Genomic DNA, 21,534 nt, shown 5'->3' with positions numbered 1-21,534 from the left:
CAGTGATAGAAGATGCCATGGATGACAAGACACACCAGTATTCTATGGCCGACTGAGAAACAATGCTGCCGATTAAACTGTGACATATCATTGATTGGAAGGCATCTTCTGATTTCAGAGATAAAAAATGCTAAACGACTTAAGTGTATCTTAGAATCAAAGAGCTTTAATATGTTGAGGACTAAAAACTATCTTTTAGGAAAAGAGTTATCAGGAAAAGAGTTATCAGGGAAAGAGTTATTGACCACGGTGAGAGTAATGTTCAGTATAGGGTCAGAAGCAAGATTAGAGGAGCCTGAGAAATGAAGAGGGTGGGAGTTGGGTTCAGGGCTGCTTCATAATTTGCATACATCTCTCCCAGAGTTCTGAACCAAGAGAGAGATAATAAGTAAGATGGGTACCAGTCAAAATATCAACTTTTATTTTTGTGATAAAGCTAATATCAGAGAATATGCATTATATTTGCATCCAATAAGCGCTTCCCAATATTAAGCCCCAGGATTACACCCACCCTTGTGTTGCTGACCAGCACAAGCCTACCCCTGTGAGGGTCTGCCCTGTATCTCTGGTGGCAGGAGGGACAGAGAGAACAAGCTCCTGGCAGGCAGATCCCAAGGAGAGCGAAGGGGCTGGCCTGCACACGTGCAGGGTCTCCTCCCAAACTCATTAATCAGATGAGGGCACGAGGGAGGCCAGGAGAGTGGTGCACCTGAAGCTGTCTTCTGGGCAGAAAACATCAGGAATAGGAGCAAATCATTCCCCCCTTGATAGTCAGAGCATGAAGGCAGTGTAAATAACACAGCCAAGAAATTGAGCCCTGAAAGAAAGGAGAACATAGCCCAAACCAGCTCTCTTCATTCCTGACCATCCAGCTTTCCCCCTGCTGTTTGAAGGGATTTCCCTTCTCTTTCATGTATCTGAATTCTCTTGCCTCACTGTAGAAGGCTAGCTCCGTTCCCTTTTTCTCTATGAAATCTCTCTAGTTCTGCCCAGACTAGCCTCCCACATATCTTGGTATTACATTTTTGTTTGTTTTAACTTCACTGTTACATACATGTAAGTTTTGTCTCATATTGTAAGCCCCTTGAATGTAGAGATGATGTCCTATCTTTTTGTCCTATCTCCCTTAATTGCTGGAACACTGCCTGATCCATAATAGTTCAGGCCAAATTGCTGAACTGGTTTGAATTGTGTGCAGGAGGGTGGTGAGACGTAACCCCACCTTTGGGAACTCCCAATCTCATAGCTGCCTGGGAGAATCAGAGACAGTTCACATCGCACCTGGTGTATGACGTTACAGATTCTCGTGTGGGTTTCATTAACCAGGTATGTGGCTGAACCACAGCATGGTCCCATCCCTAATACAGAGATGGTTTGCAGAAGAGCAGAACAATTGTTCTCCTTTGTACCAACTTCAAAAGAAAACAAATGTTTCTTGAACGTCTCTGAACTCTCCTACAAAGCCTAACATGGGACCAAACCTTCCTAGAAGGAGACGCCCCTCTGAGAAGTGGGGTGAACTGCACACCTGGAGCCACGCCTCCTGAGCATCTCCAGTCCCTGCTTTCTCTGTCAACAAAAAAAATCCAGTAAAACATGTTGGCTCAGCACCTGACATCACAACGTGATCCGGTACGATCTGGCACTTAAAGCTAAGGCTTTATTCCTAGTAGTAGATCTTCATGGCTTGGATGGGAAGGCAAATGGATGAGATTTCCACCACGTCTGTCTGTCTTTGATGTACATTCTCACGTCTCTAAACTGCAGCAGATGAAGCAGAGGTCACAGACTGCCAGCAGCTTTTTTTTTTTTTCCAGTGAGAACAAGAAGGGCTTTGGTGGTTTCACTACAGATAAGAGGAGGCAAAATTTATGAGGGGTCAGAACTCTGCTTAGCTGCTGTCCCCCATGGTCTCAGATAATGCAAGGGAAACGTCCATAAGCGCATGCGGGAGAGTTAACTCTTCCAAAATTAGCTTGAAAGCCTGGACTTTAGCACCTTTGGGGCGAGGTACATGGCGGATGCCTGAAGCGGGGTCCCTGGCCAGTGCCTGGCCTCATGCACAGGGACCCCTCAGCAGATCCTGGCCCCCTGTCCATAGTCAGGGCTGGTGTGGGAGGTGGGTGGGTACCACCAAGGTGTTTAGCTCAAGTCGTTGGAGCTTTTGCTCTGAATGTGCTGCCAGAGCCTCCATCGTCATGTCCATCCGATCCTTCAGAGGTGCAGAAGCCCATGCTTTTTCCTGGAGCAGGTGAAGAAAGCAGATGTGTGTATACCTGCCCCCGCAGAACCCAACACACTGTACTGCCCCAGTGGACCGTGGACTCCTGAATTGGCTAGGATGTGGATTCAGCTGCTCCAGCAAAAACCCGAAATAATAGAAGCTAACACAAGACAGAAACTTGTTTTTCTCTCACGGAGCCAGCTGTCCAGGTATAGAGGGCTGGAGTGGCAACTTCATGGTGTCAGGCACCCAACCTCCTTCTAGCCTGTTGCTTCATCCTAACGAGGTTGTCACCTTGGTTTGCTGGTCCAAGAGAGCTCACATCTTGTTCCAGCCAGGAGGAAGCGGGGAGAGGGGAAGGGCAGGGCATGACCCTAGAGGTGGCACACATCCCTCTGCACCCCTCCCCTTTACCAGAGCTCAGACAAATGGCCACATTTAGCTGTAGTGCAGTCTTTCTTCTGGTCATCTTTGTGCCCAGCTATAAGGCATGGGTTTTATTTCCATAAGAGGAGAGAATTGGTTCTGGGGAACATGTGGATTCCTAGGCCATGGCTCCTTAAGGTCAAGGCTGTCCCTCATTTATCCTCTTTCCCTTCACCTAGCATGGTGCCCGCCCCAGGTAGAGCTCCCTAAATGTTGACTGAAGAAGAGGCTGCTTTAGAGAGGGGATGCAGAAGACAACCCACTGGGAGCATTTCGTGGCCTCTCCCAATGTGGAGGCTGCATGGCAGTGGGGGGAAAGCCGGTGGGTCACGGACAGTCATTTAAACCTCTCTGGAGCCCTCTCTTCTCTTTCAAATGGGGCTGATGATCCCTGTGGGATTTGCTTCACAGGGCTGTTATAGAGGACTCTTCTTTCATTGTGGCTACTAGTTTTTGAGCACCTACTCTGTTCCAAGCACAGTGCTAAGTGCTTTGTTCACATTATTTCATGTAAATCTTAAAACAGCCCTGTGAGACGGGTATTATTACCCACATTTTCTAGCTGAGTGAATTGAGACTGGGAGAGGTTAGGAAGACGCCTAGTGCCTTTGCTTTGTTTATGCCTCCAGCAACCATTGAACACCAGCTGTGTGCCCAAGACCCTGCTGGGGACTGGGCAATGACAGGGATGAAGAAGAGTGTTTGCAGAGTGCAGGGGCACACGTAATGGGGAGCTGCTCTGGTCAAGGGTCAGGGAGGAGGTGTGGGTGTAGTTCGAGGCATGAGAAGGAGTTATCCAGACCAAGGAGCAGGGCGGAATGTCTGAGGCTGCGCTGAGATGGCCCGGAGGTGAGCCGGGAGCCGGACTTGGAGGGAATCTGAGAACCCACTGTGACTAGAGGCAGAGAGTGAGGGGGAGGGGCTGGCAGGGGCTGCTCCAGCACCCAGCAAGGCGGACCTGAGCTTGAAGCCAGCTTGTCTGGCCCTGAAGCCTGTGTTGAGAGCCTCATCCTCCTCAACTATCCAGTTCAGTGGGTGTGCACAGTCTGCTCAGGACTTGCCTGGAGGGATTAATCCAGCTTCTTTGTTATCCCATAAGCAGAATTATCCCAAGGGCCAGGAGAGAGAATGGCTCTCCCTTAGAGCCTCCCTCGACTATGCCAGGATCTCTGCAGCCACATTTCACCGTCCTGATGCAGTGAGTGACAAGGCCCCTCTAGTCTCCAGATGGCTTGAGGGCAGAGGACTTCCTGATGCCCCAGAGAGGAGGAATAAAGGCACTAGGGATGGCCCTCACTGCAGTCTATATTCCTGGCACCTCTCTCAGCACCCTGGGTGGAGCTCCGAGCAGCGTTGGTATCACATGCTCACTGTAGAGTCTGGAAGGTGCTTAGATGAGTTTGCAGCTGAATGAGGAGACCAGGCATTTTCGTCAAAGGATTACAAAATATACTGTCCACACTCATCCCTGCAGGCAAGTGAAGGAGCAGATAATCCAAAGGCTTCTGAATGGCTTTCAGTCCTGCTAAAGAGACATATCCTGTGCCTCAGGGCCTTTGCACGTGCTGTTCCCTCTCCCTGGAATCATCTCTGTGCTATGTTTTTATGCTGGTTCACTGAAACTCATCCTTTAGGTCTCAGCTCAGACGCCACGTCTTCCTGGAAGCCTGAGCTTGAGCCGGATACCCCTCCTGTACTCTCCGCATCATAGCCCCTAACGTGTTAGAATCACCTGAGTCTCTCTCAACTCCACTGCATCTGTCATCCCACTGCTATACCTCAGCACCCAGAACAGTGCCTGCCAAGAATTGCATGAGTAACCGAATCAGTTCTTTCTCAGTGGTGTGGGCCTAGAAATGGCTGATGATTTTAGCAGCATATGATGACTTTAACTGCAGAATTATGTTTTGCTTAGTACAGGATACCACTGTGAGTGGTCTTTATAAGAGGACATGATAGGGAATAGTGAAGAGAAGCAGCTGGAGTTTCATTTTTGCTGTGACCCCTCTGGTCCGCCAAGCTCACTCACAGCCAGTCTTTTAAAAACGGGGCTTTTTTCTGGAGTGTTCTAAACTCGGTTGTCCGTTTTTGCAACTCTTTAATATTCAGTAGGCTGTGGATCTTCTCAGGTTCCCAGCACCTCTTGAATTGTCCCCAATCACCCCTCTTAACCCTCCCAAACCCCCCACTCCCATCTTCCTTCCCGCTTCAGCCTCTGCAAGTGGCTGTTCCAGCCTCTGCCCTTCATGACGCCAAATTGTCTACAGGGTGTTTGTTTCCTCCTGTGCTGGACTCCTTGCAGAGATCTCCCCTCCCTCTCTCCTGGTGCCACCTTAGCCCTGTGTCCCAACTCCCACCTCTGTTTTGTGAATGTTCCTCAGCCCCACGTTTGTACCCAGAGGGCTGTTTATGTCTATGGCAAAAGTGGAGGCTCAGTAAAGAAAGCTGCGTATGATTGGGGGTGGGAGGGCAGGAGGATTAATTATCACAGGAATGTTTGCTTGGAGTTTTAATGAGACTGCCTTTCCTTTATTCCCCCTCCCTTTTTTTCCTTTTTCTTTTCCCCCCAGCTCAGAATATCCACTTAGAATGTCTTTTAGAATCTTAGAAGCTTAGGTTTTAACATTCTGCACCCAGCGCCTCAGTGTAATAAATAAATCAATAAGCTGAGGGTCTCAAGAAGTTTGATTGCCGAGTGCATTGGGGTACCTTTTGTTCTTCGGCGAACGATCATTTCACACTAGGGAACAAGAGATGAATGTGGTTACAGAGTTTGTCCTGGCTTCTGATTCGTAACCCTGACCTGGTAAGTCATTATTCCAGCGATGTGTGTAACTTACAAGCAGCCTGCCAAATGCTCTATGTCCTTCCCTTTTCCCAAGTTATATGTGTCATAACTTTATTTCTCATTTGCCAGAATAGTCTTGGGTTTGTTTTGAATCTGACAGGTCCTCTGACACCACATTCTTAAATCTCACTAACAGGTCATTTATACCAAAAAGGCTGCCTTGACAGCAAGAAAGATTGTATGATTTTCAATTTGGGTTGAAAATCAAATGCAAGTTATGACAACACTGAGACTTCCTAGACCCTACAAGTTAATCATGATGATCTTACCTTGAAATGCCTTTTGTAGTAGGAACTAGTCTCCATTTATTGTTTCTGTCAAAACCTTTGATTGGAATACTCTTCACAGTGGGAATATTGCCATTTCTAAAGATGCACTGATTTATTTCCTGGAGTGTTTCAAACACAATATGTTGGCCCTTTGTTGTATGCAGTAGATATGCTCCTGAAGAGTTGTTTATAAACTGAATTTTTACAGGTAAACTCGTATGTTAAATGCACATGAGGGGCTATTATTTTACTTTATGGGTTCTTTTATAATTAGGAAGACTACTCCTAATTCATTTGAGAATGTTCACATATTGGGCTTTGTTTAAATGAAGTAATATTTTTTCTGATTACAAGATATTACACTTTAATTGAGTAAAAGCATAAATAAGGAAAATCACAATTTGTAAATCTACCTCCCCATCCCCAGGTAACACAGTTAATCTTTTGATACATTTCCATTGAGTCTTTTTTTATGTCCATTCTTATGACATGGGAACATAATGACTACATTTCTAACTGACCCACATTTCCCCACTTCATGTCTTCAACAATTTTCCCTCATATTTTTTTTCTGCAGCGTTTTTTTTTGAACTTTATTTATTTTTTTATACAGCAGGTTCTTATTAGTCATCCATTTTATACATATTACTGTATACATGTCAATCCCAATCTCCCAGTTCATCACACCACCATCCCCCCACCGCCACTTTCCCCCCTTAGTGTCTATACGTTTGTTCTCTACATCTGTGTCTCAATTTCTGCCCTGCAAACTGGTTCATCTGTACTATTTTTCTAGGTTCCACATATATGTGTTAATATACAATATTTGTTTTTCTCTTTCTGACTTACTTTACTCTGTGTGACAGTCTCTAGATCCATCCAAGTCTCTACAAATGACTCAGTTTTGTTCCTTTTTATGGCTGAGTAATATTCCATTGTATATATGTACCACATCTTCTTTATCCATTTGTCTGTTGATGGGCATTTAGGTTGCTTCCATGACCTGGCTATTGTAAATAGTGCTGCAATGAACATTGGGATGCATGTGTCTTTTTGAATTCTGCTTTTCTCTGGGTATATGCACAGTAGTGGGATTGCTGGGTCATATGGTAATTCTATTTTTAGTTTTTTAAGGAACCTCCATACTATTCTCCATAGTGGCTGTAGCAACTTACATTCCCACCAACAGTGCAAGAGGGTTCCCTTTTCTCCACACCCTCTCCAGCATTTGTTGTTTGTAGATTTTCTGATGATGCCCATTCTAACCGGAGTGAGGTGATGCCTCATTGTAGTTTTGATTTGCATTTCTCTAATAATTAGTGATGTTCAGCAGCTTTTCTTGTGTTTCTTGGCCATCTGTACCTCTACTTTGGAGAAATGTCTATTTAGGTCTTCTGCCCATTTTTGGATTGGCTTGTTTGTTTTTTTTAATATTGAGCTGCATGAGCTGTTTATATATTTTGGAGATTAATCCTTTGTCCATTGATCCGTTTGCAAATATTTTCTCCCATTCTGAGGGTTGTCTTTTCGTCTTGTTTATAGTTTCCTTTGCTGTGCAAAAACTTTTAAGTTTCATTAGGTCCCATTTGTTTATTTTTGTTTTTATTTCCATTACTCTAGGAGGTAGATCAAAAAAGATCTTGCTGTGATTTATCTCATAGAGTGTTCTTCTTATGTTTTCCTCTAAAAGTTTCATAGTGTCCGGTCTTACATTTAGGTCTGTAATCCATTTTGAATTTATTTTTGTGTATGGTGTTAGGGAGTGTTCTAATTTCATTATTTTACTTGCAGCTGTCCAGTTTTCCCAGCACCATTTATTGAAGAGACTGTCTTTTCTGCATTGTATATCCTTGCCTCCTTTGTCATAGATTACTTGACCATAGGTGCATGGGTTTACCTCTGGGATTTCTATCCTGTTCCATTGATCTATATTTCTGTTTTTGTGCCAGTACCATATTGTCTTGATTACTGTAGCTTTGTAGTATAGTCTGAAGTCAGGGAGTCTGATTCCTCCAGCTCTGTTTTTTTTCCCTCAAGACTGCTTTGGCTATTCAGGGTCTTTTGTGTCTCCATACAAATTAAAAATTTTTTTGTTTCTAGTTCTGTAAAAAATGCCATTGGTAATTTGATAGGGATTGCATTGAATCTGTAGATTGCTTTGGATAGTTTAGTGATTTTCATAATATTGATTCTCCCAATCCAAGAACATGGTATATCTCTCCAACTGTTTGTATCATCTTTAATTTCTTTCATCAGTGTCTTATAGTTTTCTGCATACAGATGTTTTGTCCCCCTAGGTAGGTTTATTCCTGGGTATTTTATTCTTTTTGTTGCAGTGGTAAATGGGAGTGTTTCATCAATTTCTCTTTCAGATTTTTCATCATTAGTGTATAGGAATGCAAGAGATTTCTGTACATTAATTTTTTATCTTGCAACTTTACTAAATTCATTGATGAGCTGTAATAGTTTTCTGGTGGCATCTTTAGGATTCTCTATGTATAGTGTCATGCCATCTGCATACAGTGACAGTTTTACTTCTTCTTTTCCAATTTGGATTCCTTTTATTTCTTTTTCTTCTCTGATTGCCATGGCGAGGACTTCCAAAACTATGTTGAATAATAGTGGTGAGAGTGGACATCCTTGTCTTGTTCCTGATCTTAGAGGAAATGCTTTCAGTTTTTCACCTTTGAGAATGATGTTTGCTGTGGGTTTGTTGTATATGGCCTTTATTATGTTGAGGGTAGGTTCCCTCTATGCCCACTTTCTGGAGGGTTTTTATCATAAATCGGTGATGAATTTTGTCAAAAGCTTCTTCTGCATCTATTGAGATGATCATATGGTTTTTATTCTCCAGTTTGTTAATATGGTGTATCACATTGATTGATTCACGTATATTGAAGAATCCTTACATACCTGGGATAAATCCCACTTGATCATGGTGTATGATCCTTTTAATGTGTTGTTGGATTCTGTTTGCTAGTATTTTGTTGAGGATTTTTGCATCTATATTCATGAGTGATATTGGTCTGTAATTTTCTTTTTTTGTAGTATCTTTGTCTGGTTTTGGTATCAGGGTGATGGTGGCCTTGTAGAATGACTTTGGAAGTGTTGCTTCCTCTGCATTTTTTTGGAAGAGTTTGAGGAGGGTGGGTGTTAGCTCTTCTCTAAACGTTTGATAGAATTCACCTGTGAAGCCATCTGTTCCTGTACTTTTGTTTGTTGGAAGATTTTTAATCCCAGTTTCAATTTCACTACTTGTGATTGGTCTATTCATATTTTCTATTTCTTCCTGGTTCTGTCTTGGAAGCTTATACCTTTCTAAGAATTTGCCCATTTCTTCCAGGTTGTCCATTTTATTGGCATAGAGCTGCTTGCAGTAGTCTCTTAGGATGCTTTGTATTTCTGCAGTGTCTGTTGTAACTTCTCCTTTTTCATTTCTAATTTTATTGATTTGAGTCCTCTCCCTCTTTTTCTTGATGAGTCTGCTAATGGTTTCTCAATTTTGTTTATCTTCTCAAAGAACCAGCTTTTAGTTTTATTGATCTTTACTATTATTTTCTTTGCTTCTATTTCATTTATCTCTGCTCTGATATTTATGATTTCTTTCCTTCTACTCACTTTGGGTTTTGTTTGTTCTTCTTTCTCTAGGTTCTTTAGGTGTAAGGTTAGATTGTTTATTTGAGATGTTTGTTTTTTCTTGAGGTAGGCTTGTACTGCTATAAACTTCCCTCTTAGACTGCTTTTGCTGCATCCCATAGCTTTTGGATCGTCATGTTTTCATTGTATTTTTTGATTTCCTCTTTGATTTCTTCAGTGATCTCTTACTTATTTAGTAACGTATTGTTTAACCTCCATGTGTTTGTGTTTTTTCCCCTGTAATTGATTTCTAATCTCATAGCATTGTGGTCAGAAAAGATACTTGATATAATTTCAATTTTCTTAAATTTACTGAGGCTTGATTTGTGACCCAAGATGTGATCTATCCTGGAGAATGTTTCGTGGGCACCTGAGAAGAAAGTGTAATCTGCTGCTTTTGGATGGAATGTCCTATAAATATCAATTAATCTATCTGGTCTATTGTGTCATTTAAAGCTTGTGTTTCCTTATTAATTTACATTTTGGATGATCGTTCCATTGGTGTAAGTGAGGTGTTAAAGTCGCCCACTATTATTGTGTTACTGTTGATTTCCTCTTTTGTAGCTGTTAGCAGTTGCCTTCTGTATTGAGGTGGTCCTACGTTGGGTGCATATATATTTATGATTGTTATATCTTCTTCTTGCATTGATCCCTTGATCATTATGTAGTTTCCTTCCTTGTCTCTTGTAACATTCTTTATTTTGAAGTCTATTTTATCTGATATGGGTATTGCTACTCCAGGTTTCTTTTGATTTCCATGTGCATGGAATATCTTTTTCCATCCCCTCACTTTCAGTCTGTATGTGTCCCTAGGTCTGAAGTGGGCCTCTTGTAGACAGCATATATATGAATCTTGTTTTTGTATCCATTCAGCGAGCTTGTGTCTTTTGATTGGAGCATTTAATCCATTCACGTTTAAGGTAATTATCGATATGTATGTTCCTATGACCATTTTCTTAATTGTTCTGGGTTTGTTTTTTTAGGTCCTTTTCTTCTCTTGTGTTTCCCACTTAGAGAAGTTCCTTTAGCATTTGTTGTAGAGCTGGTTTGGTGGTGCTGAATTCTCTTAACTTTTGCTTGCCTGTAAAGCTTTTGATTTCTCTATCCAATCTGAATGAGATCCTTGCTGGGTAGAGTAATCTTGGTTGTAGATTCTTCCCTTTCATCACTTTAAATATGTCATGCCACTCCCTTCTGGCTTGTAGAGATTCTGCTGAGAAATCAGCTGTTAACCTTATGGGAGTTCCCTTGTATGTTATTTGTCATTTTCCCTTGCTGCTTTCCATAATTTTTCTTTGTCTTTAAGTTTTGCCAGCTTGATTACTATGTGTCCCGGCGTGTTTCTGCTTGGGTTTATCCTGTGTGGGACTCTCTGCGATTCCTGGACTTGGGTGGCTATTTCCTTTCCCATGTTAGGGAAGTTTTCAACTCTACTCTCTTCAAATATTTTCTCGGGTCCTTTCTTTCTTCTCCTTCTGGGACCTGTATAATGCGAATGTTGTTGCATTTAATGTTGTCCCAGAGGTCTCTTAGGCTGTCTTCATTTCTTTTCATTCTTTCTTCTTTATTCTTTTCCGCAGCAGTGAATTCCACCTTGCTGTCTTCCAGGTCACTTATCTGTTCTTCTGCCTCAGTTATTCTGGTATTGATTCCTTCTAGTGTAGTTTTCATTTCAGTTATGTTATTGTTCATCTCTGTTTGTTCTTTAATTTTTCTAGGTGTTTGTTCTTTAATTCTTCTAGGTCTTTGTTAAACATTTCTTGCATCTTCTCGATCTTTGCCTCCATTCTTTTTCCGAGGTCCTGGATCATCTTCACTATCATTATTCAGAATTCTTTTTCTGGTAGATTTTCTATCTCCACTTCATTTAGTTGTTTTTCTGGGGTTTTATCTTGTTCCTTCATCTGGTACATAGCCCTCTGCCTTTTCATTTTGTCTATCTTTCTGTGAATGTGGTTTTTGTTCCACTAGCTGCAGGATTGTAGTTCTTCTTGCTTCTGCTCTCTGCCCTCTGTTGGATGAGGCTATCTAAGAGGCTTGTGCAAGTTTCCTGATGGAATGGACTGGTGGTGAGTAGAGCTGGCTGTTGCTCTGGTGGGCAGAGCTCAGTAAAACTTTAATCTGCTTCTCTGCTGATGGGTGGGGCTGGGTTCCCTTCCTGTTGGTTGTTTGGCCTTAGGTGACCCAACACTGGAGCCTACCCAGGCTCTTTGGTGGGGCTAATGGCAGACCCTGGGAGGGCTGATGCCAAGGAGTACTTCCCAGAACTTCTGCTGCCAGTGTCCTTGTCCTCACGGTGAGACAGAGCCAACCCCCGCCTCTGCAGGAGACCAACACTAGCAGGTAGGTCTGGTTCAGTCTCCTATAGGGTCACAGCTCCTTCCCCTTGGTCCTGGTGCACACACTACTTTTTGTGTGCCGTCAAAGAGTGGAGTCTCTGTTTCCCCCAGTCCTGTCGAAGTCTTTCAACCAAATCCTGCTAGCCTTCAAAGTCTGATTCTGTAGGAATTCCTCCTCCCATTGCCAGACCCCCAGGTTGGGAAGCCTGACGTGGGCACAGAAGCTTCACTCCAGTGGGTGGACTTCTGTGGTATAAGTGTTCTCCAGTTTGTGAGTCACCCACCCAACAGTTACGGGATTTGATTTTATTGTGATTGTGCCCCTCCTACCATCTCATTTTGGCTACTTCTTTGTCTTTGGATGTGGGGTATCTTTTTTGTTGAGTGCCAGTGTGTTCCTGTTGATGATTGTTCAGCAGTTAGTTGTGATTCCAGTGCTCTCACACGAGGGAGTGAGAGCACATCCTTCAACTCTGCCACCTTGAACCAATCCTGTATAGCTTTTTAAATTGAAGTATAGTTGACATACAATATTATATGTTATGGGTATACAGAGTAGTGATTGACAATTTTTAAAGGTTATATTCCATTTATAGTTATTAGAAAATGTTGGCTATATTCCCCATGTTGTACAGTATGTCCTTTTAGCTTAGCTTATACCTAATAGTTTGTACCTCTTATTCCCTTACCCCTATATTCCCCCTCCCCCTTCCCTCTCCCCACACTAGTAACCACTAGTTTGTTCTCTGTATCTGTGAGTCTGCTTCTTTTTTGTTTTATTCACTAATTTGTTGTATTGTTTTTAGATTCCACATGTAAGTAATATACAGTATTCGTTTTTCTTTGACTTATTTCACTTAGCATAATACCCTCCAAGTCCATCCCTGTTGCTTCAAATGGCAGCATTTCATTCTCTTTTATGGCTGAGTAGTATTCCATTGTGTGTTTGTGACATGTATACACACATACACCACATCTTCTTTATTCAGTCATCTGTTGATGGAAGCTTAAGTTGCTTAAAGGAGGTAATCTTAATAAGAATTAGGCAAGATTACCAACGGTCTACTCTCAATAGTTCTGGCTTAGTTATACCACATTTGATCACAGTAGGAGACTGTAGAACTTGTAAATTCTGCATTTTCTCACTGATGGGCAAAACGCTCACTTAAGAGAACCTGCCCATTAGAGCCACCTCTAGCTCTTTCTCATCTCGTTATTTCAGGGAAGGAAGTGGGGTGCCAGTTCAGAGCTGGGATGATTTTCAGTGTTCTGCTGGAATATTAGGTAAACCATTAAGTAATTTCTCATGGGCCTCTCATCCTAGAATTCTATGATTCTGTTTGTTCTGGTTATCTATTTCTGCTTAACAAACAGCTCCTAAATTTAGTGGCTTAAGAAAGTAATTGTTTCTCATGGTTCTGTGGGTTGTTTGGCTCAGATGGCTCGTTCTCCCTTGAACTTCCCACGCGTGGTTTCTGTCCAGCATTGGCTGGGGCTACAGTCATCTGAAGGCTCGACTGGGCTGGTTGGCCAAGATGGCTTGCTTACATGACTGACAGAGCCTGGCTGTCCCCAGATCACTTCTATGTGACCTCTTGTGTGGTTTGTTCTTCTCAAAACATGGTGGTTGGGTCCAAGAGGGAGCATCCTGAGAGTAAGTGTTCCAAGAGACACAGGCAGAAGTTACAAGGCTTCTTATGACCCTGCCTGAAAATCCTGCAACATCATTTCTGCCACATTCTATTGGTGAAGGCAAGAGACTAAAGTGAGTTCAGATTCAAGGAAAGGGAATTAGGCTTTGCCTCTTGAAGTAAGTTGCAGTATATGTGTAGGGTCCATTTTATTTATTTATTTATTTTTTTTTTTAATGTTTACCATACTGCATGTCAGATAAAGAGCATTCTCTAGGAGAATAGGATTACATAATTATGAAAGGTGTGAGGCAGAGCAGTAAAGAGGGGTTATAGAATGCTCCATATGTATGAATGAATTGGCCAGCCTTTTTGGTGAGAACTCCATGCTAGGGAGCACACACTGAATGAACCTCTCTCCATGGAAGCCAGGTGGTGTCACACTGAGAGAAACATTACCATCCGCTGGCCTCTGCCCTACATTAGCCCACTCATATAACACATGGCTGAAAAACACCTGGTAAGGGAATTTAAATAACACAGTTTTAAAGGCATATTTACCTAAAGGCTACCCCAAGCATGTATCCTACTCATATTGAGTTGGTGAAACCATCTTCATAAATTAGAACTACACATTATTTCACAAACACATAGAGTAATGTGTCCAGTATACTTGCTTTTCAGCTCACGTCATGGAGGTGCTTAGAGAGGGCTGTACTCGTGGAGTACCTTATGTACTTAGAGTGGACACTTTTTGGTGTTTGAGAAAAAGTCAAGTTCTGTCCAGATGCTTAAAACTCTAATTGCCTCCTTAGCCTGAATTGGGAAAACAGTTGCCCTGTAAATCACCCTGAGTCGCAGGTACCTGGGTTCTCGCTGCAGAGTGTGGCTGATCTGGTTGCATGGGCTGACAACTCCCTTGAGAGTTGTTAGATCGGTTTTCACCCTTGTTGCATTGTTTCCTTCCCCCCACCCCCCCCTCCCCCAATACTCCTCTCTGGCTCCCTGGGGATTCAAATTTGTGTTTATCTGTGCTGAAAATTTAAAAGCAAGAGAAACAACATTTCAAGCTATTTATAACCAGAAGCTGTGCCAGGAATGAATTAAGCTTTGCATTAGACATATGTTAAAACATGGGTTTCTGGGAAAGGTAGGAAGAATATCCCTAGGTGTGAAAAACAGATATTTAGAGGAGATTGATAGAAGTTTGACCCAGAATATGGCTATGTGGGATGAGTACTCCATTGACTTATTATTAAATATATTGTTAAATATAGTCTTGTGGAATACTAGGTATAGAGGATCCTGGAGATGCCACTTATATAGGGCCCATCTTTTTATACCGCCATTAGGGCATTTGGCAAGGGGAGGAACACGGAAGGAGGTATGGGAGAGAGGGTGAGGAATGAGGCACCACGCAAACATAAACCTCAGGGCAGTGGACAGAGTGTGGGAGAAGAGGAACTCCACTCTTGCCTGACTCCTTCCATGTAGGTCATCCTAAACGGGGGAGACACCGCCTGTTCTTCAGCTTCCAATGAAGAGTCCACACCCTCCCCATTGCAGCCTAGTGTGCGCCTCTCAGTCCCACTAACGTAGACCCACCGTTCACCTTCCTTCCTCACTTCTCTTTTGCCAGCAGATATTGTGAGAACTCCTACTGTGTGCCAGACACTGGGTGTTAGTGGAGAGATGAGACACAGGAATGCTCATGTTGGGAGACAGACAAAAAACAAGTAAATAATATAATTGCAGACTATGATTGATGCTTCAGAAAACCGTGGGTGATAAAGAATAACACAGGGCTCCCATTTTGAATAGGGTGTTCAGGAGGTCACAAATGAACCCAAAGTTATTGGTTGAACTTTGACATATATCCTATGGTATTTTAAAGTTTCTTAAATTGCATGTTGCTAAGGTCCAAATTAAAACCATTTTTGCCTTTTCTGGGCCCAAGCCATGGGATGCCAAATGGACAGCAACTCTGGGAGACAGTGGGAAGCCAACCCTGATAGCCAGACACCTCCTACTGATACTTTCCTCATCACCATTTTCTCTCCTCAGGGAAGGGAGATGTGTTTGGAGACGTGTTCTGGAAGGAAGCCACCCTTGCCCAGTCCTGTGCCAACGTCAGGGCCTTGACCTACTGTGACCTGCATGTGATCAAGCGGGACGCCCTGCAGAAAGTGCTGGAATTCTACACAGCCTTCTCCCACTCCTTCTCCCGGAACCTCATTCTCACCTACAACTTGAGGAAGAGGGTAAGCTGGCAATTTCAGTTTCTTTTCTACCAAGAGCAGTCTCTGTACACTTAGGATAACCACGTGAGCCAGGAAAGTCCTTTTGCTGTTTACTTCAATGGAGCAATTGGTTCTGTAGAGGTTCTGTTTGTTGCTTGCTCTTTGAAGCTTTTGCTATGAAATGAGAGAGAAAAGGATATTGCTAGATTAAAAGATGCATTGATTTTGGTGCAGAAGGGATTTGCTCATGAGTGTGTCTGTGGGCTTTTCCTCAGTAAAATCCTGACCTTCTAGCATTTTGAAAAGATGAGTAAAAAATGAGGTTGTTAGTCAATAAAATGTCTGAGTGGGACCACTTAATTAATATAAACTGAATTCTCCCTGGTGACTGGGACCCACTAAATGGTGTGAGGCTATTAGCCAGCTGGTAATAAGAATTTTTTTTTAAGATATGAAAATGATTCAGTTGAGTCCAGAAAATAAGAGATGGAATCTGATTGCCTAGAGAATATTTTGTATACCACTGTCAATTTAACGGACTGAGAAATGATTTGTAGTTTTAAAACCAGAAGATTTCTCATCTGAACTTGTTTCTTTCACCCTCAAATCATCAGAATTGCTCCGTCTGTCTCTGCGAGGATTAAAATATGTCTTGTACTCTTGAGGTTTTCATGACTGATTTTCTTGCATTTCATTTATGTCCTTTAGTTAAGAAGTAGCTCTCAACCTATAGACATCATCTGGGAGGATTGTCATAGGAATCTTTCCAGAAATGACTTCACAATCTGTCCCCCCCCAAAACTGTTCCTCTTCTCATGGCCCCTGTCTCTATTAACATTGTCTGTCTCGCCCCGGGGTTCCAGGTTAGAAACACTGCCGTCAACACTGATGCTTCTCCCCTGTCTCCCACGCCTCAGTTTACTCATCAGATCCTGTTGGTTCCACCGATGCTCTCAAACCTGGGTCCACACTTTGCATCCCCCCTCAGGGCTCTTCCTGAGCTCCTGGACCACGGTGCCCCTGATACAGAGTCTCCCCCTGTTCTGAAGCAAGCATAGGCTTCAAACACACCCTCCTTCCCTGTGTCTCTCCTCAATGCGGTGCTTCCTCCTTGGCCACTTATGTGACCTTAAAGACTAATGGGATGACGTCACTCCCCTCCATAAAGACTTTTTTGCACCCACCCTAACTACAGGATAATGTCTGCAAACTTCAGCACGGCTTATGTGGTTTTTCACATCTGGCCCAAACTTAACCCCCGAGCTCCAACCCCAGCACTCCAACGCCCACCAGGAGAATGGCCCACACAGCTCTGCAGACATGCCACACCCTTTCAGAGCACTGTCTCTCTGCATGCGCTTCCTGACCTGGAATTCTCTTCTCTTCTTCTGTGTGACACATTCCTGTTAACCCTTAAGAGTCTGCTGAAATGTTTATTTGTTCATCAAATCCAGTACATGCCAACTGAACTAGACTAGATGTATAAAACTGAGTAAAACTCAGTTCCCTAGCTTCAGGAAGCTCAGGTCTAATGGAGACAATCCACACGGGAAGGCTAAGTGTGGTACACGATGCTAAGTACAATGAGTGTGATTTGTACAAGGTGTTAATGGGATCATAAAGGAGAAGGGCAGATAAAGCGGGAGTCAGGGAGAAAGTATTGGTGGGGGCGGTGATGCCTAAGCTGAGTCTTAAGGGATCAGTTTGCCAAACAAAGAGGAGGGTTGCACTTGGAGGAGCAGCCTGAGTAAAGGCACAGAGAAAGGAAACAGCCTTTTGCCAAGTTCTTTGTACAAAGTTCCAAACGCCTGTCATTGGGTTACCCCAACAATGACTTCTACCTATTTGACATTCCTTGAATTGCACTGCCTTGTGAGTCCCTGCTCAGAGACCTGGGAGGGCAAGGGCTTGGTATCCCCAGTGCCTAACCCAGCACGGGGAATTATAAAAACATCTGGGGATGGCATGGAGAAAGAGATGGGATCTCTGGGCCTCAGTATCCACACCATAAGACGTGAGGTTGTGGCCGATGATTGATGATTTTTATGGTTCTGTGACTGGAAAGCTGGTCGTTTAAATTCCAGTGGGGAATGGGTAGTGGGGGAGAAATGTGCATTCATAGTTCTTCCTTGTTTGTCTGCGCACATGGAGCGCTTGCTGGTGATAGTTTTAGCCAAGTGGATTCTCTTAAAGTCTATTTTTTGATGGATTCCTTCTTTTTATGAAAGCAAGTTGATTATGATCAGCTTTCAGTGTTGCTGATAATATAGGTTGGAAAAATTGCACAGTTTGGGTTACTTGGAGGACTAATCATCTTGGAAAAATTGTGGATCAAGTAAATCTGTCTTAGAAAAACAAGGACGACAACAAAAACAACAGTGTGTCAGCGGTCAGATTGTTTTTGTAAGTGCAGAATGATTGACAGCTCTGCAGAAGAGAAGACTCGGGACGACGTTTCTGAAGGGCTGTGTGGAGGAGCATTTGGCGTAGTCTGTGTGGCCACAGGGTGCAGAGGTGGAACCAAAGCTGTAGACAGTATAAGAAAGACCTCGGAAAGGATCGGAGCTGCCCGTTGAATTCAATAGGTATCTGGTTTCTTGTCCTGGAGGTATTTAGGCATCCCCTGGAGACCCCTCAGAGACACTGTGGAGAGGACTTAGCCATCCAATGGAGAGTCAGATCAGTTGATCTTCAAATGTCCTTCCAATCTCAAGTGCCTATGAGTTTGATATGGATCCGAGAGAATTTTAGTGAGGTCTTTTATATAAAGAAAAAGAAAGAGGCATTTTGGTATATTCATTGTAGTCTCTCATTTTGTCCTTCTGCGAATTAATGCCTAGTTACATAGGGCATAGAAGATGAGGACATTACATGCATGAATCATTCTTGTAGCTATTTTTTTCTGGCCAAATGAAGTGTATTCTTGCGGCTGTTTCTATCTTGGCAAAATCGAGTGTGTTATTTGCAAAGATTCCTGAGAACACAGTGCCTTTGACATCTGTTTGGGGAGTTGTTTGGTCCTGTCGATGTCCTCCAGTGCACAGCAAGAACTCTGTGCTGGAGGGTGCCTCAATGAACATCCAATCTCTCTTCCATTTCACCACCACCCTCATTTCACAAATATGACATTTTATAGAAAGGTCATAGTAAAGAAAGAACCGGAGCCAGAAATGACTCATTGACCAGGTCTCTTCCTGCTTCTCACAGCTTCATAGCTGACCCTAGCCTCTGTATTCCAAGTCTCACCCCCTTATCCCTGAACCCATATGTGTGAGCACCACCCAGCCCTTGGCACTGCTCTTGGGGCCCAACTCATGGAGGACCTGTTACCTTCCTCCAAAGACACCTGAGGTCACAGGCAAGGATGAAGGAGGCAGAACCTGAAGGCCGATCCAGCATTTTGACCTTTGGTTTTCCTTGTCTGTGGACTCTGAGCCAGATGAGACTTTAGTCTGCATCCTGCTCTGCCACTTAGTGCTCTGCAAGCTCTAAATGCTTCCCCATCTGTAAAATGGGGCTGATGGAAAGGTCTACTTGTAAGATAATTATGAGGATTAAATAAGATAATATTTGCAAAGCTCCTACATACAGGTTCTAGAACACAGTATGTGCTCAATTAAACTGTGAGTTATTATTTTGTTTCATGCACTTGACACTCCTTTCTTATCTTACGCTTCTGCCTTTGTGTATACAGGGTACTCGCTCTGCAGAATGGCAGGGCACTTGCTCTGCAGAATGTTCTGTGGGGTGGATGTTATCCCAGGGTTCTCTGCACCTCTTGCAGCAAAGGAGGGGCCAGCTGCTCTGGCCTCACTGTCCCTTTAGCTCCTGTCAGTGGCGAGGTCGGCGCACACCCACTCTTTTGGCTAGTTCCATTCAAGGAGGGAAAAATGAGGTTGTTCTGACCTGTTAGGTCAGTCACCAGGGCATCAGTATTTTGCCAAGAGGAAAGCACGGCATCCTCCTCTCTTCTGAGGAGGTGGCGTGTACTTGTTCATGAAAAAAAAGGGGAAGTGGGACCTTCCTCATCTCAGACCCTCGGCTTCCTAGGATGTCAGGCTCTCCGGGCATTTTCCTACAGGCAATCGGAGCTTTGTGCACTATTAATAGTAACATGATTACCAACTCCAGATACGTCACAATGTCAGTATATGTTTTATGTCAGCTTATTAAATCCTCAGAACAACCTCATGACATTACAGTACCAACCCCACTTCTCAAAGGAAGCAGCTAGGACCCCATGGAGAAGAGAATCACTTTTCCAAGGCTACCCAGCTCATAAGGGGTAGATTCCAAACCGGCACCTGCCCCCATCTTCCTGATAAGCAGCATTGCATCCTGTGGTGGGCCTCGGTTAAGTGTGGCTCTCAGCTTTTCCCATGTTGGCATTCTTCAGCTTCTGCTTTCTCCCAGTCTGTTGACTTTTCAGGGATGGCACAGATTGTCTCCAAAATATCTCCAATGGCCTTTGCTACCCTTCAGGACACTTGGAGGATACTTTATTGTACAGTAAATCCCAGTCATATCCCAGGTTGCGAGACATGAGAGGTTTTCCCGTCAGAGTGACAGCTACACCATTGGTGGGTGTGCTGGGGAGGCATGGCCCAGCAGGTCAGCTTGGCCGTGATGTTAGTGACTTACTAAAAAGGGTACCCGCTTTGGAGTTAAGGACCTGGTTTTGAACCCTGGTGTGACTCCTGATTAGCTGTGTGCCCTTGTGCAAGTTACTGAACTATTCTAAGCCTCAGTTTCCTCATCTGTGAAAAGGGTCTAATAAAAATCCCTCCTAACTAGGTTTATTGAGAAGATCATATGCATTAAAACAAAAAAAAGTTGACATAGTGCCTATAGGAACCACTCGCTACATATTTATTCCCTCTCTTCCCCACCACCCATCCTCACCTTCCACCTTCAGTCCAGGAGGTTCTGAGTTCATGCTTTGCCCCTCTTTGTTTATAACTGGACCCTTTCTTGAATCATGTTTCACCTGGGCTCTACTCTGCTTATGACTGGGGAAGAGGTCTCACTTCCCAGGTGCTGGCTAGGAGATTGGTTCTCCTGCTCATTGTTAGGACAGTAGAGGAAGTGCACCTCAATTAAATGATGTATTGCAGATAAGCCGTTAGGTAATTAGCAGCAGTCAGTGCATGGGATAATTGGCATGTAGGTGGTTAGTAGGGTGGCGCTCATTCTCTGTGTAGGGCGCTTTATTTTTAAAGCCAGTATTTTTATGTTTTTAAGTATGTTTTGCATCGTGTTTGCATATAGTAATTTGTTCCAGGATGGATTTTTCTTAGCTTGATACGGCCCCTACATAGTGAGTTTGGGAGGGAGTTGGGACTGTAGTTACTGGTGGTTTCAAAGCACCAGTTTTCTAAAACTAAGGTTGCCATAGTGAATTGTCTTGAATACTGTATGTACATTTCTAGCCCACTTTAACAAAAGGGCATTTTATTCTGGTGAAGAGGAGGTCAAAGCATTGGAGGTTTGGAGAGAGCTCTGTGTATAAGTGGCATTGGAAAGGCTTTCAGTTTTCTCCCTGAACGAATTCTTCTGGAAGGCTGATAAGATGGAAAGAAAGCACCACAGAGCCAGGTGCTTAGAAATACATCCCCTTCCTCACTGAAGAACTAAGTTTTCAAAATGATCTCTACACAGCCCATATTTTCCTTGTCATTCTTCCACAGTGAGGGCTTCTGTAGAATTAAAATCGTCTATTAAACTGTCAAGGTATAAAGATTATTTTAAAATCAGGGTGTTGGAATTAAGGGTGGGAAGGGGACAGATGATGTGAGTGATAAGACCATAATCCTTTCTGGACAACAAAATATAAGCCAAAGCCAAGTCCTTTTTTCATCAAGAGGATCAGAAGTGATGTCAGGGACCTGGGAGGCCCTCCATGGATTTTTGGGGACACTCCT

General features: G+C 43.3%; 1 protein-coding gene across 2 annotated transcripts in view; it reads left to right on the top strand.

Annotated features, from left to right (window-relative positions):
- The window catches only part of KCNH1 (potassium voltage-gated channel subfamily H member 1), a 423,297-nt gene that overhangs the window by 314,279 nt on the left and 87,484 nt on the right, over positions 1–21,534 (top strand). For both annotated transcript variants that reach the window (XM_027082909.1, XM_027082908.1), the window contains exon 10: positions 15,438–15,634. In XM_027082909.1, the coding sequence (XP_026938710.1) occupies positions 15,438–15,634 (197 nt within the window). The remainder of the gene's footprint in view (positions 1–15,437; positions 15,635–21,534) is intronic.

Source organism: Aethalodelphis obliquidens, unplaced genomic scaffold (genome assembly GCF_003676395.1).
Source record: "Aethalodelphis obliquidens isolate GAN/ISIS:26980383/991018 unplaced genomic scaffold, ASM367639v1 scaffold48, whole genome shotgun sequence".
Classification (NCBI taxonomy): domain Eukaryota; kingdom Metazoa; phylum Chordata; class Mammalia; order Artiodactyla; family Delphinidae; genus Aethalodelphis; species Aethalodelphis obliquidens.
Note: the sequence above shows the minus strand (reverse complement) of the source record. Positions and strands in the feature narration are given on the sequence as shown.